Raw genomic sequence first — 16472 nt, 5'->3', positions numbered from 1 at the left:
TGTAAAGCTTTTATAATACAGATGTCAAGTTAATACAAAAATACATATATAAAAAAGACCAGCATATGACTTTGTTGACATTTACAAAAATGAGTTTAATGTGTGGTGTGAAATTATCACTATACATACAAAATACACTATCACTGAAAATGTTTTTTTCAAATGTTAGTCTACTTTATAGGCAAAGCTATGAAAAATGTTTTTCATGTAACTGATGTATGAAATACAGTGATACCTTGAGATACGAGTTTAATTTGTTCCGTGACCAAGCTCGTAAGTCAGAATGCTCGTATCTCAAATTAATTTTTCCCATTGAAATTAATTGAAATGAGATTAATTCGTGCCAGCCCCCAAAAAACCACCCCAGAACCTCCGTATGTTGCTGCGTATGTAGTTCCGTCAACTCCTCTGTCATCAGTTCCTCGGAATGTGCAGGGACAAGCTCTTTGATGGCTCGTATTTCGAATTTTGGCTCATAACTCAAGACAAAAAATCGACCTAGTGACGGCTCCTATCTCAAAAAACTCATACATTGGGGCACTCGTATCTCAAGGTATCACTGTACATACTAGTTTAATATTTATTTCTAAATTTGAACATTAGATTAATTGACAGTGTGAATTTTGTACTCTTCCCTGTACTCATTGTTTCATTTATTTATGATATTAAAAATTATAGTAGAAGAAGCAGAAATCTGAACCCTTTGTGACACAGCTGGCACCCCCAGCTCATAAATTAAAGGCGCTGGGTTTAAAACTTAAAGTAGGAAACTTTTTTAAACAAAAAGGAGTATGTATAAATAAATATTCATGTAATTTAATAAAGGTATAAAATATTAATGTTTCTTTTAAATAAGAGTTTAGTTACTATAACTCCTTTATTTGAAATTTTTGACATTTGAAAGACTGAACCGAAATTTACAAATTCTTGCAATATTTTTGAGAATTTCCCAGCTATAGATTGGCTGTTTGTGTTGCCTTTTAAAACTTTTTGACTTTAGCAGCGCAAAGATGAATAGTTGCATTTATCCCAAAACCATTTCACTCATTAAGACTAATGTTCACAAAACTTAATAAAAATCGTTCCATTCTTTTTTGAGCTTCAGTGTTAACAAAATATTTACAACAGACTCAAACACACAGATGCATATCTTTACCAAAATCGTTAAAAACATGGTCTAGGGCAGGGGTAGGCAACGTCGGTCCTGGTGAGCCGCAGTATGTGCAGGTTTTTGTTCCAACCCAGTTCCTTAACGAGAACTCAATTATTGCTGATGAAGCACATATTGCTTAAGTGACATTTTGATGCTTCATTTTAGTGGTCTCGCTTGTTAAGGTTCTCCAACCTTAATTGCTTATTTCAATCTTAAACTGCTGCATTCACTGTTTTAATTGCTCCTTATTAGCAATAAGATGTAAAAGACAAAGCAGCCAGCAGTTCTCCAGCTAGCTTTTTTTCCAATTACATCTGTGTGTGTTCATCATGCACTGTTTGATTTAATAAAACATTTAATAGAAAAATGTGACAGACTGAAAATGATCTGTTTTAGGCTTCATATCATTTGGATGATATCCTTGGAAAGGAAAAAAATCTACGATATAAGAGCCTTACATTGCACAGACTAACAAGCCATAAAATTAAATAAGGTCTGAGATTGGCAATGATTGGTTTCTAATTAAGCAATTGGGTTGGAATGAAAACCTGTAGCCACTGCGGCTCACCAGGACCGACGTTGCCTACCCCTGGTCTAGGGTCAAACATATTTTTGTACACATGAAGCAGAACATATGAGAGCATAGCTCACTGAAAATATCTTCCAAGGTTCTGAAACTTCACAAACACAGAAAAGACAATAATAAAGTTGCCCACATATAATCAAAGGTCATTTCAGAAGATGGGCAGATTGCTAATGTAGTTTTGGCATCGTCCATCCATCTATCTATCTATCCCATAGCTACCAAACTGTAGTTCTGGCCAGGATGAGTTTTCCTGACTGTGTTCTGCAGTTAGTAAAGAGAATTTCCACAAGGTGGTAAGGAATAACCAAGGCACTCTTGAGATGGTGGTGAATGGGTGAGGCATTTAAGCAGAAGATATAATACCAAGGTAGTTAAACTCCTTGCATAAATAATGGACACCTACTCATATTCAAGTAAGAGCATTGTGTTTAAACTCTGGTATGTTCCAGTTCCACGTGAGTCAAGTGTCATGTTTGTTTTTGGGTTTTAAAAAGAACCAGAGATACTTTAGCAGAATGAAACAATTGTAATGGTGCCTAACAAATGTTTCAAAGTTGTTCACATTTTGCTGTTTTGCTTAAATTAGATTTTTTGTTTGAATGCTCAAGAAGATCAATTTTAAAGTCAACAACTAATTATTATTTTTTTTTTTTTTTTTTTACACGATTCCACTTTTTCTCTGTGAGGTTTCTTTACCAATTAATATTTATATTTTCCTAATTCCACTGATAACAAAAGTGGATATTATAATAACATGTAAAGTAAAAGGTGTACCATGATTGTGAATACACTGATGTCAATAAACGAATGATATGTTTTTGTAATTATGCAACAATGCAGGAAAAAAACTATTCTCACTGCCTGACTTGTTTTCATACAACAGCAAGTTATTTCCAGATTTGCTTTCCTGTGGCGGACATGCTCTAGAGCGAGCTGTTTGCCCATTCCTAGAAGTGGCGAATCACTATAGAAGGTGAACAAAACGAACTACATGATGTAACTATGGTAGTGAAGTCATGCAGTGGTTAATAATGCTTCCTCAGCTGCTATAAATCCTGAGCCCAGTCACTCTTTTTGTGGGAGTTGCATGTTTTCTGTTTGCAGAAAGCTTTCTGTCCATGTCATAATAACGGGGACAGTACTGTAGGTTAATGGGCTACTCAAAATTGGCCTTGTATGTGTGTGTCCTAGCACTGACAGGTACAAGGTAGGAACCAGCCCTGTATGAGATGCCAGTCCATTGCAGGAAAGGCTCCATTATTTTGTATTGGAATAAACTGGGTACAGACTATTGGTAGATGGATAACATACTTTAACGTAAATAAAAAATAATACCTGAAATGACAGCAAAAACTAAACTCTGTATCAATTAAGTTTGGTGCAAAGCAGAAATTCCCCTCAAGCCTTCTTACACCCTAATTGGCCACAGACTTTTTATGACTGGGACACTTGTATGTTCCCTGAACAAAGCAACATCTGGTAGGTGATTGAAATTGGAGTAAATGTGTTGCTCTACCTGATGTAATAATGAACAAATTAAGGTTTTTTTCTACTGATGCAATAGAATGCAGCTGAACTAAATTGAATGAACAGCATTTTTTATTTTACATCCCTAGTAAACATCAGGTTGCACATTGTTAGTTTAATTAGATTGAATTACCAGGGACAAATAAAGTTCTAGCTAATGTATCTGCTTCTGTATTACCAATATACAGGGTGGGCCATTTATATGGATACACCTTAATAAAATGGGAATGGTTGGTGATATTAACTTCCTGTTTGTGGCACATTAGTATATGTGAGGGGGGAAACTTTTCAAGATGGGTGGTGACCATGGTGGCCATTTTGAATTCGGCCATTTTGGATCCAACTTTTGTTTTTTCAATAGGAAGAGGGTCATGTGACACATCAAACTTATTGGGAATTTCACAAGAAAAACAATGGTGTGCTTGGTTTTAACGTAACTTTATTCTTTCATGAGTTATTTACAAGTTTCTGACCACTTATAAAATGTGTTCAATGTGCTGCCCATTGTGTTGGATTGTCAATGTAACCCTCTTCTCCCACTCTTCACACACTGATAGCAACACCGCAGGAGAAATGCTAGCACAGGCTTCCAGTATCTGTAGTTTCAGGTGCTGCACATCTCGTATCTTCACAGCATAGACAATTGCCTTCAGATGACCCCAAAGATAAAAGTCTAAGGGGGTCAGATCGGGAGACCTTGGGGGCCATTCAACTGGCCCACGACGACCAATCCACTTTCCAGGAAACTGTTCATCTAGGAATGCTCGGACCTGACACATTGAACACATTTTATAAGTGGTCAGAAACTTGTAAATAACTCATGAAAGAATAAAGTTACGTTAAAACCAAGCACATCATTGTTTTTCTTGTGAAATTCCCAATAAGGTTGATGTGTCACATGACCCTCTTCCTATTGAAAAAACAAAAGTTGGATCCAAAATGGCCGACTTCAAAATGGCCACCATGGTCACCACCCATCTTGAAAAGTTTTCCCCCTCACATATACTAATGTGCCACAAACAGGAAGTTAATATCACCAACCATTCCCATTTTATTAAGGTGTATCCATATAAATGGCCCACCCTGTAGTGTAAATTATATGAATACTGAAAGCTTATAGGTATTCGCCAGCTCTGAACAGGGTTGAGTATCCATCACAATGTACATGGACGAGATACTGAGTCAATTCAGATTTTGGATGGCCCAACAAGCTTGATGGAGTGAATAGTCTACTTTTGTCTGTCAAACTTCTTATGTAACACTTACACAGATGTGTACATTCATTCACATAACACCTTTGGGCTGTGTGAGGATGTCTGTGTGCCCTCAGGGAATCCATGAAAACATGGTGAGAATATGTAAACTTCCAACAAAACATAATTTAGCCAGGAATTGACCCACTTTTAAAAGATAGAAAAGAGTGATTGAACTTATTTTTTTTCCATTCAGTTTTTTTTTTATTATTCTTGTCAGTGAGGTTCCTACTGAAAAGTATTCAGATCAAAGTCATGGGCATGATGATGTAAGGCAAGATGCATTGCAGGATTCTAAGGAGACATCGGCTCCTACACCAGAAATGTAGGGGCCAGGTGTAGTACATGTATTTATTGCCTCAAACTAAACAATTCTAAAACTAAATACTTTATTGATACTTCATTGATTCCCAGGTAAAAATTAAAATTCTACAACAGCCTATGCATATAAACGGCAGTCACTCATACATAATAAACTCTATATTCTATTCTATGTCTTTAAACACTAAGCACTAATGATTAAAAATATATTTACGTGTCTATAGTTTATCTACAATTAACATATAAATGTAGATAGGTAGATAGAACTTTTTTTGTCCCCAGATGGAAATTTTGGCTTTTTATAGAAGCTTTTTAAATAAATATACACATTTTGCTCTAAACACATACCAGAATGACTATAAAGCAAGAAAATTAAAAAAAAAAATTCCAACTTGGCTGTCAGAGTGACAGTGAGGCACTATGCAGAAATATTGTTGTTGGTATAAAGAAGCCCCAGTAGTGTTTTTGACACACTTCTGCTGAAGTATATTGTAAAGTTAGATGCGAGCAGTTTATAAAGACCACCTGATGGCTTTCCATGGAACACTGCAGTAGAAATGATCTAGTACAGAGGGTGTAAAAATTAGTTTATGATAGCCAGCTGCTTAAACAACATTCTTCTTTCTACTGCTGCCTTTAGAGAGTCAGCCATTTTATTGATCTTGTTCAGTCTGTTGGCATCTTATTGTGATGCCTCTGCCCCAATATACCACTTAATAAAGGGGTACACTTGCAAGTACAGAATGATAGAACATGAACAGAAATGTTAAACCTGAACATATGTAGAATTTTCAACCAAAAGACCTGTGCCACCCCTAGAAATAAAGCTGATGTCTTTCCATTTTTGTATATAGCTTAAGGATTTACAGCTCACCCCAGATTTCTGTCCAGATCCACACCCAAGATATGTATTGTATATTCCTTTAAAAATGTGTAATAAGCCAGAACAAATTTAAACAATATGTAACATTTTCTATTAGCCAATTTTATAAATTCTGTTATATTTTTGCAAGAAAAACTTTCAATTAAATCTTCTTATCACAGGCATCATATTGGCACATTTGTTAATATCACTGCCTCAGTGCTTTACGAGCCTGTGTTTGATTCTCTGTTCATCCATTGTTTGTATAGAGCATATTGACCAAAAATTTTGTCTGTATTCTCCTGGTTTCTTCCACATTCAAAACATGTCCATGTTAGGTTGATTTATGTGTGTAATTTTTTTTAGTTTGTTTAAGTGTAGGTGTATGCATAATTCTCTCCTCACTATGTACCTTGTGCCAGTTTTTTTGCCTCTGTAAGCATTTTTAAGAAAAAGTATGTATACATTTTGTGAACAAGTCTGTACAGAAGAAAAGGAAATGTTTTTGTTTTAGTATGTTGTAAACAAACAAATACTTAAAAAAGGATATCTGTTGCAGAAGCAAATGGCTTCTTTTTTCTATTTTTGTCTCTGTGCACCTGTTTCTGTTTCTCTTCGCTCTGTGGAATTTGTCTCCGCCATCTCCTGGGTCACCTGACCACTGGCATATCTTAAAAGGATCCTTTTGATAAAGAACCAGAGTGGGATTTCCAAATCCAGTCTCTCTTCTCTGGGAAGAGATCATGCAAGCAGATCAGACCTTAAGCTAGGGGCTTTACTCCTTCTTTTGTCTCTTCATAGTTTTATAGTAGTGATGTTCATGATTGTGAGTATAAAAATAAATATTTTATACATTTTGCCTTGCACATTGTGTGTAATCTCCTCTTGTTGCTTTCTCTCACTGTTTTTCTTCATCAGTATGAACAGAAAGGCTCTGAAGTTATCAGCTATTGTGATCAAACTCTTCCAGGATGGGCTCATGATGTCCTGGGGCATAATTGGGCATGTTTTCTTGGAAAGAAGTTGAATTCTTTGCCACACAGTATTTCTTTAAATACTGTTCTGAACCACAAACATTTGTAAGTGCATGAAGAAAAAGTTCACAATATCATTATACCCTGTAACTAATATATTTGATTATATATTGTTGAGAAAAATCCTGCTGTAGTGTAGTATTCAGCAAATATATTTTTTTCAGCTTTATTACTTTTGAGTGGACTTGCATAGATTGTTGTAATTTATGATATTGTTTTCTTTAGTGGCATGTTATTCCAGTTATTTTCTAAGCATCTGTCCTGGTCACTATGTGTGAGACATTTAATTGTTCGCCTTTTGTTTACTTGAGTTTTATGCCACCTGTTTTCTTTCACAATTGATCTGAATGCAGGTTAGGTTGAATGATGACACTAAATTATCTTTTATATGTTGGAGTGTTGATTGGCGTAGTATGCAGTGGACCAGCATCCCTTGCAAACTTTGTCCCTTCCATGTTAGATAGCCTTGAGCACATGTCAGTTAAGCTGATTGATAAAATTGTATTGTGTTAATGTGCTATGCCTTTAATATGGATAGATTGGAATGGATTTTTGTTGGCTAATAAGTAATCTATAATAATAAAAGGCAAAGCCCTCACTGACTGACTGACTGACTCACTGACTCACTCATCACTAATTCTCCAACTTCCCGTGTAGGTAGAAGGCTGAAATTTGGCAGGCTCATTCCTTACAGCTTACTTACAAAAGTTAGGCAGGTTTCATTTCGAAATTCAAAGCGTAATGGTCATAACTGGAACATATTTTTTGTCCATACACTGTAATGGAGGAGGCGGAGTCACGTATCGCGTCATCACGCCTCCTACGTAATCACGTGAACTAAAAACAAGGAAGACATTTACAGCACGAGTCACACGCGGGAACGAAGGTAAATGACGTTAATTTTTGACTGTCTTTTAATACTGTGTAAGCATACATATTAACACATGTGCAATTAAACGTGTGCATTTACGGGGTGATTTCTCAGGCTTAAAAGCTCACCTTTTATCAAACGCGGGAAGAAAGGTAACTGACGTTGTTCACTGTCTTTTAATTCTGTGTAACCATACATATTAACACATGTCCAATTAAACGTGTGCATTTACGGGGTGATTTCTCAGGCTTAAAAGCTCGCCTTTTACTAAAAAGGTAAATGCAAAACTATTTTCAATCAGTTTATTGAAACGCTCCCGTTAAGGATTGCAATAACATATTCGCGAGATAAAAGAACGAAGTAGGGGGAAATGGAGGAACAGCCGCAAACAGCGAAGAGCAAAAAATTAATTAAACAATTGAGAACGGAGCGAGTTAAGCTTACAAGCATGTTCATAAGGGAAACAAAGCACAGTGTAAAACGTAAGTTTCAATTAAGTTTATAGAAACGCTCCCGCTGCGGATTGCAATAACATATTCGCGAGATAAAAGTTTAATGAGAAGACACGAGGTATAAACGAACCACACGCCGTGGCGCAACGTTAGGGGCAACAGTTTCAACCATTCTATGATCTGCTTCTCGCAACTGAAAGACGGCACATGGCGGATGTTAGCCGACTTGCTGACCGCAACGTTAGGGGCTTCAACTATGGCGCTGACGCCACATCTCAGTGCCAACACTTTGCAGACTCTACTTAAAAGACACGCCCTCCTCACTGGACAGTTAAAAACACCAATCAAACTAACGATGACATCAAGTATTACCCAATCAAAAGTAGGAAAGGAGGCATCTTCATAAAATGCGTGTGGGATGATTTGCATGAGACGCTGCTTTAAAAAAAAAAATGATAAAAAAAATACGGGATAAATCCCGTCCACTATTGATTCAAAACGGGACGCGCAATTTCATTCTCAAACGCGGCACGATTCCGTATTTTAAAGGACGGGAGGCAACCCTACAGTGCCAGGTAACCACCCATACAATCAGATTGTGATTCAGACTAGGAATGTAATGAATGTAATTACCCCGATCTACATACAAGGCGAAAGTCTTGCAACATTCAAAGATGATGGTTTGGGATAAGTACACCATACAACATAAAAGAGCTTATGAAGCCTTGAACCGAAAAAAGCAAGATCTCAGAGATCGTAAAAAAAAAAATAGGAGGTAATGTCGTTTTACTCGCTGTAGATTTTAGTCAAACATTACCAGTTATTCCACGAGGGAGACCAGCAGATGAACTCAACGCGTGTTTAAAATCCATGCTTCTCCCACGCTCGGTTATATGTCGCATGTTCTCGGGTAGGTGCACCAAAAAATGTATACATTTAAGCATGTAATGGGCAAACAAAAAATGAGGTATACCCGAAGGCACTGCAGTAGTACTTCATGTAACTTTACTTCTTAAATGTTAATGTTTTACTGTTTAATAATTTATACGCTTCATATATGTTGTTCAAATTCTTTTATCAAAATACCACTGACAGCGCAATGCACGATAACATGGAGTGAATACACCATACGCATCTGCCCACGGCTGCCCTGCTGTGCGCAGATAGGAGTTGATTCTACAATTAAATAAAATAAACATAAAAACAGTAAAACAATCATCACCCATAAAGCGTGTGTCTGTGTATATATGTGTATATATATATGTTGATATGTGGATGTGTATATGTATATATATGTTTATATGTGTGCGTGTGTATTTTATATATATAAAACACAGCAACACTCATAACAATGACAACACAATTACATTGACAATCATGTTACGTTATTTTTAAAATGTTTCCTTTTTTTTTCATAACCTCTTTAACACACTACTTCTCTGCTGTGAAGCGCGGGTATTTTGCTAGTTCTGTATATAAAGCTTAAAACTGTTGTTTTTGATCATGCTGTTTTCCTACAACAAATAATTAGGTCACCTATCATTTATAAAATGTTTGTATTACCTGTGTGAGAGTTAATATTTGTAAAAGAGAAAATTTTCCTTACAGTTACTAATTTACTAAATATGAAATTATGTATTGGCAAGATTAACCTATTTTTCAACACTAATGCAGTTCTCCTTATTATTGATAGTTTGGTCCTGTATCGTTATAAAAGTACAAAACAAAGTAAGGTATTTTTTTATATTCCTGTTATACTTAACACTAGAATTACCAGAGCCTACAAGAAAACTCGTAAATCCGGCCCACCTTAAATCCGTTCACACCTATCCATCAGCAACTTTTGTTCTGTAAATGTGCCGATTAAGACAAGCAGCAAGCAGCCTGCTATTCCATCCAGAACGTTCAGTGTTCTCCCAGCTCATGCCTTGATTGATTATCTGGGAGTGAAGTGCTGGAGTTTTAGAGTGGAAATAATAGATTTTTATTTGGAACACATGCATTTCATGTGTGTTCCGTTTCTACAGTAATCTGTATAAACACATTGTTAAAACAAAAACTTTTTCATATTTTAGTAATAAATGTTACAAAATGTAGGCATAAACTATATAATGTGTGAAGCCTGAAGTCCAAAGATCAAATACACACCGTGGCGTAGCGGTAAGATTTGCGGTAAGATTTGCTGACTTGTAATCAAGAGTCCCCGGTTCGATCCCAACTGCCTCCTATATTTGCCGTTTTCAGTAGTGAGCTGCTTTTATTGTTAATATTATACAGTACACACATACATTTGGTTTGTGTCTGTAACAGACGGTGTACATTTATAGTTATTCCAAATATCATATATATACCTATGTCTTTTATCCATCCAGATCAGAGAATGTTCAGTTCCATTGCATCAAAACATCACTCACATCTACAGTTATTCCCAGTTTCAGATAAAATGTAACAGCATCAGATACCTGAGTGGGTGGGGGCGGAAGTATGTATCGTGGTCATGACTGCGAGAATAAAAGTGGAAAAAAAAAAAAAAGTAACTTTTACAAGTCCTATAAATGTACAGCGGTTGTTACAGACACAAACCAAATGTATGTGTGTACTGTATAATATTAACAATAAGAGCAGCTCACTACTGAAAACGGCAAATATAGGAGGCAATTGGGATCGAACCGGGGACTCTTGATTACAAGTCAGCAAATCTTACCGCTACGCCATGGAAGCTGTTGTATTGCCCTTGATCTTTTTGTGAAGGTGTTTATTTGATCTTTGGACTTCAGGCTTCACATATTATATAGTTTATGCCTACATTTTGTAACATTTATTACTAAAATATGAAAAAGTTTCTGTTTTAGCAATGTGTTTATACTGATTACTGTAGAAACGGAACACACATGAAATGAATGTGTTCCAAATAATGATCTATTATTTCCACTCTAAAACTCCAGCACTTCACTCCCAGATAATCAATCAAGGCATGAGCTGGGAGAACATTGTGAACGTCCTGCGATGGTGGGGGGATGGAATAGCAGGCTGCTTGTCTTAATCGGCACATTTACAGGACAAAAGACGCTGACAGAGAGGTGCGAACGGATTTAAGGTGGGTCGGATTTACGAATTTTCTCATTGGCTCTGGTAATTCTAGTGTTAATTAATCAAAATTCTCTGAAATATAACCTTACCAGTGGATGTAATATTTAAATATTGATTTAGAAATAAGATTTGAAATAATAACAGTAGTAATAAAAATTGATACTAAATTCAAAAGAAAATAGTGCGGAGAATTTGTACAGTTTTTTTTTTTTTTTTTTTTTTAATATAACCTTAACAGGCTTCTTCAACAGCCATTGAAAACAAACCCACAATTTGTCAGTGCAATAAACTCAGTGCAGAAATCATGGACTGCTACAGTTTACAAGGAGCTTGAATCTTTCTCTTTGGAGGAGCTGATCAGACGAGCTGGAGGACATGGATCCTATATTTCCAGGTACTATTCAAAGATTTTAAAGCAAATTTTGTTCTTTTTTTTCAGGCTTTTGTCAGTTTCTTATATAGATCTTTATTCATGAATTCACAGAAATACTTACATTTTGCTTTTTTATTTTATTTTTTTTAATCCATGAAATTCTTTGGCATAGTAGGCAATCTTAAAGTTATAAAATAAAAAGGGATATATTTAAAATCCAGGACAATTAATCATTTTGGAATAAATACTATAATTATATCAAGTAAAGACTTATAAATTATTTCAGTAAAATATTGTCTATCTACAAGCTTAATTGTTTGTTTATGCAAAACACATTAGAAAATAGATAATATGGTACTTTTTTTTTACTATTTATAGACCTGTGACTCCAGTTCAGTTAAATTCATTTTTGTAACGCACAATTGATGACATAGCTGTCCAGAATGCCTCACAGATAGGCAAATACAAAATATACGTGATTAAACACAAATTGAATTTAAGGTGTTTATTGATACACTTAAGCACATTTGTGTGTGCTAAAGGTCAGACTACTAAGCATTGGGAAACATAGAAGAAAAATAATCCCAGAGAGATGCAGGCAGTCCCCGAGTTACTTACGAGATAGGGACTGTAGGTTTGTACTTAAGTTGAATTTGTATGTAAGTCGGAACAGGTACATTATTTTAATAAATGCTATTGTTGACCGACTGTAACCAAGTGCTCTGCCAGTGAATGATGGAGTTTCACCTCTCTCTGACCTTTTTATTATTTCTACTCTATTTTCAATGGTGATGGTTTTTTCTCTTCTTTACTGTATCACCAGCACTTGCATCAGATTTGTGTTTCAGAGACATTCTTGAAGGGTGAAGACAAAACGTTAAGATGAGCTCTTCTGCACAGCACTGTACATGTTATCACAGCAGGAAGGCACCAGTCATCAACACGTCTGATGTACTGACAATAGACAACTTCCTGCTATGTGCGTAACAGTACAAGCAGGCTTGCTGTTGAGAATGAATGGGGGTGGCGAGGGGCGGTTCATCACTAGCCCACCTCACAGTCACCTCCACTACAGTATGCTGCCTGCAGTATCTGCCCACCGAGAACTAACACAGTACAGCCAAAGGCGGGTAGTGAATCGCCCAACCCCAATTCAACAGGCAGTCATCTGAGGCACACTACAATGCTACCCCCGCCACCTGTTCAGCCACAACCGGGTCACCGCTTAGAGCATTACCAGCCGTGTGTGCTGGGCAGGCAGTGAAATGCCCCCCTCCGCTCCATCCAGCCTGCGTCCAGTCAGGAGCAGTAGCTGTGGCGGCGTAGTGGGTGGGCAGTGAACCATCATCCTGTACACGAGTGATAGCTGTGGCCCCGGTGACTATGGACCACGGGTCACCACTTGCTGCCAGGAGCCGCCCGAGGGATACTACACTGTGCGAGCAGCGAAATCGACCCCCTCCAGCCACTGCTTGCAGCAATCCCCAGGCCGAAGATGATGGAGCGGCAGTTATTGAGGCGCATGCGGCGCAGCTGTGTCCTCGTTCGTAAGTCATAGGTCGGATGTCTGTAACCTGGGGACTACCTGTATAATATAAAGGTAAAGTCCTTTACTGGTTTTTGTTAAAAATTTATAATAAAAATATTCAATGTACTATGATACTGGAGATGGGAAAATAAAAGGGCTCCACTTGGATAGTAATGCATTACTGTATTCGGTGTCTTGAAAAGTTGACTTAAGCAAAACTCTACCAACAGTACAGAATGCATAAAAATGGTATATACATATACATACATATTGTCAACATAGTGACTGAATGGCTAATTCCAATGCCAGAAGCATCAGCTAAGCTCATAAATATAAAAGTAACATTACCTTTAGTTCAGTATATTAGTATTACAGAAGAATGGCCCTGTTACACTTATAGTAGTATGCAATAAAATGTCAAATACTTGGCAACTTACTCTGCAGTGTTTTCTTTATTCATTTTCCAATTATAGTGTAATACACAGTTACAGAGCAGGAACTATCTCTGCTCCTTTTAGAGCTAATAACCATTACAGTACCTATTTATGTTAAGGATGTGAGTGGAAATCGAAATATTTTTAAAATCTATGATAGTGAAAATGTATTGCATATTAGGTTTATTTTTGGAATAACTATTTTACAGACAGCTTTACACCAGGCATGTGTGTGTATATGTTTTCTGTTTTCAGTTGACTTACAGTATATGTTGAACAAATACTGAATATACTTTGGGCTTTATGTTCTTTTTACATAGCATTTGCAGTTCATGTCATAAACAGAAGTTAAATCTATTTATTTTTATAATAATTCCTGTTGGGTCTGCATTAGAAAAAAAAAATCAATCCACAACTATAGCTTTCATTTAAGTGTTTCATATTAAAAATACATACCCATGTGAATATTTGCAAATGTGTCTTGAAAAAGCTTGGGGGTTTGAAGTACTTTCCCTTATGGGACTTCCAATGAAACCATGAACTTGCTGCTTTAACAGTTAGAAAGCAGACCAAAAAAATTGCACATGGCATACTACAAATAACTTCGGCCTCATTTGAAATATGGATTTGCATGGACAAGGCTGTTAGAGTCTAGGAATATGCTTTATGGCACCACAAGCCAAGGGCTGCTGTGAATCTGCAAACTGACAGTTTTTGGGCTATTAAGATACAAAGAAGCTTTCTTGTTGCAGAGAGCAATAGGAGTCCTATGCGCCTACAAATTAGACGGCTTCTAAGATGAAAGCAACACACATCTGTCTTAAGCTGTATCCCAATACAGTATAAAGTCAATATGTATCTGTTTCGTATATTTTATTTGAACAAAAAAAAAATAGAATGAAACAAGTTTGGTACATTTTGTAATCAATTTTGATAGTGAATGCCAGAAGGAAGCAAATACAAGTGAACAAAATCTAACCAGAACTGTACATGAACATTAGAAACAGCCTGGCCAAAACAATTTAAGTTAGCCTGTCTGGTTTGAGTGTTTCAATGATATCTACACCAGAGGGTCCCAGTGGCTGCAGGTTTTCATTCTAACCCTTTTCTTAACTAGTGCACATTTTCTGCTGCTAATTAACTTCTTTTGAATTAATTTTAATTGACTTGTTTTTTAAGATTTGTTCCCCTGAATTTCTTCATCATTCCTCAGAATTGCTTCATTTCTTTCCTTAGTTGGCACCCAAAGAGAAGTGAAATGTGAAGTGAGTGAAACAACAGAAGACGTTGGACCTCAAACTCCAACCAGTTTCAGTCTGACCAGTTGCTTAATTAGGCTCTGATTCTTGTTGTTAGTTAAACCTGTTCTTTAATTCCATGGCTTGTTGCTGGTCTCATTGTGCAATAGCATACATTTCCAAAATTGATGATTTTCTCTTTTCTAAGAGCACCGTTAAAATGTTTTGGGGACCTGAGCAGTTCAGCATTCCTGAGACCTTCACCTTTCTTTATTTTAAGATATTGTATGATTGACAATGTTGGTCATGTTTTGGTTCATTTTGTATCTTATTATTGTTTGACTGCTAATTAAGGAAAAATAAATGATTAATGGGTCTGAGTCTTCAAGAGCAAGGACCAAAAATAAGTCACAAATTAAGAAATGGGTTTGAATGAAAACCTGCAGCCATTTTGCCCTCCATGACCGGAGTTTGGGACCCCTGCTCTACACTATACAGTTTGTTTCCTAGTGCTATCTTACTTTATACCGAAACCCCATACTCCTCTCACAAAGACTGGTTGCACTTAAGTCCAGATTTATACTTTCTTCATAACAGCAACACAGCACTAATAAAGTATTAACTGTTTACAGTTTGTGCAGTGTTTCTTGTAAGTAAGTGTGACCAACCTCTTTAGAAAAGCATTATGGAAATGATAAGGCTTTCTATCCCTATGCTTACCTTCTGTAATTGCAGCTATATTATCCCTGTAACTATAACGGCAAACTAGTTGTTGTATTTTTGGTCTTCCAGTTTTTATCTAGTCCCAGAACTACTGTTGTACTAAACGTATAGCACTCTACTTTCAAATTATGTTATGTATTATTAGTTTAATTTATAATTTTAGGCTAATCAGTGAAAAGTATTTTGTATATATAGCTTTTTTGTTTAATAAAAAAAAAAATCAATATACACAAAAATGTTTTCATGTAGAGGACAGGAAGATATGGAACAAGATGATCCGCTGTGTCTACCCCATAATGGGAGCAGCCAAAAGAAGAGGAAGAAGAATTAAAAAGCCTGTTATAGCCCATTGAGTAATGTTTTGTGTGATTTTTTTTTTTTGGCTATACAAGAATAAATTGTGGTGGTTATTGATCCATTTTTCTTTGGATTAGTGTGTCTTCTAAATAACATAATGAAGCACTCATGGATCATTACACTATACTATTTAGTTCCTTCATTAATTTCTTTTGTGAAACACTTAGACTTCACAGTGCTCCAGTTTATATAAAATACTGCTTCTTGGTGGCATTACATGACAGTATTGAGTGCAATTACTATATGTATTATGAGGTGGCAGACGAATCATGAGCTACTTCACTGAGGTTTTTTTCTGTATAAATTCCCAAAACCTAACCATGCATGACAGGTGGAGCAAGAAAAAAGCACTAATTGTGCTCTTCTCTGCATTTCATTCAATTATGTTGGCTTGTTTGTGCAGAGGATCTGAAATTCACACTGGATAAAATACAGTATATATCAGATTTCAAGCACTCTAGTCAGCAGGAGTTTTCAGAATAGAAAGCCACACGATGACCAGCTTATTTAATTAAAAGAGAAGCACTGTAAAGGAACCCATATCTGAAAAGAAGACTTTTTTTTTTTCTCATTAGAAGGCTATCCATGCATCTTATGACAAAATAAGCTAACCAACCAGAAATATAAATTTGATATTCCTGAATATGAAAAATCTCCACTGATGTAGATG

The 16472-nt window shown here is 36.2% G+C and overlaps 1 protein-coding gene across 1 annotated transcript in view; it reads left to right on the top strand.

Moving 5' to 3' along the window:
- The window catches only part of ctsc (cathepsin C), a 54056-nt gene that overhangs the window by 12221 nt on the left and 25363 nt on the right, over window positions 1-16472 (top strand). The window contains exons 3-4 of the mRNA XM_028800412.2: window positions 6621-6781; window positions 11388-11543. Of these exons, the coding sequence (XP_028656245.2) occupies window positions 6621-6781; window positions 11388-11543 (317 nt within the window). The remainder of the gene's footprint in view (window positions 1-6620; window positions 6782-11387; window positions 11544-16472) is intronic.

This window comes from Erpetoichthys calabaricus, chromosome 4 (assembly GCF_900747795.2).
Source record: "Erpetoichthys calabaricus chromosome 4, fErpCal1.3, whole genome shotgun sequence".
Classification (NCBI taxonomy): domain Eukaryota; kingdom Metazoa; phylum Chordata; class Cladistia; order Polypteriformes; family Polypteridae; genus Erpetoichthys; species Erpetoichthys calabaricus.
The sequence above is the reverse complement of the archived record's forward strand: the minus strand, read 5'-3'. Positions and strand labels throughout refer to the sequence as shown.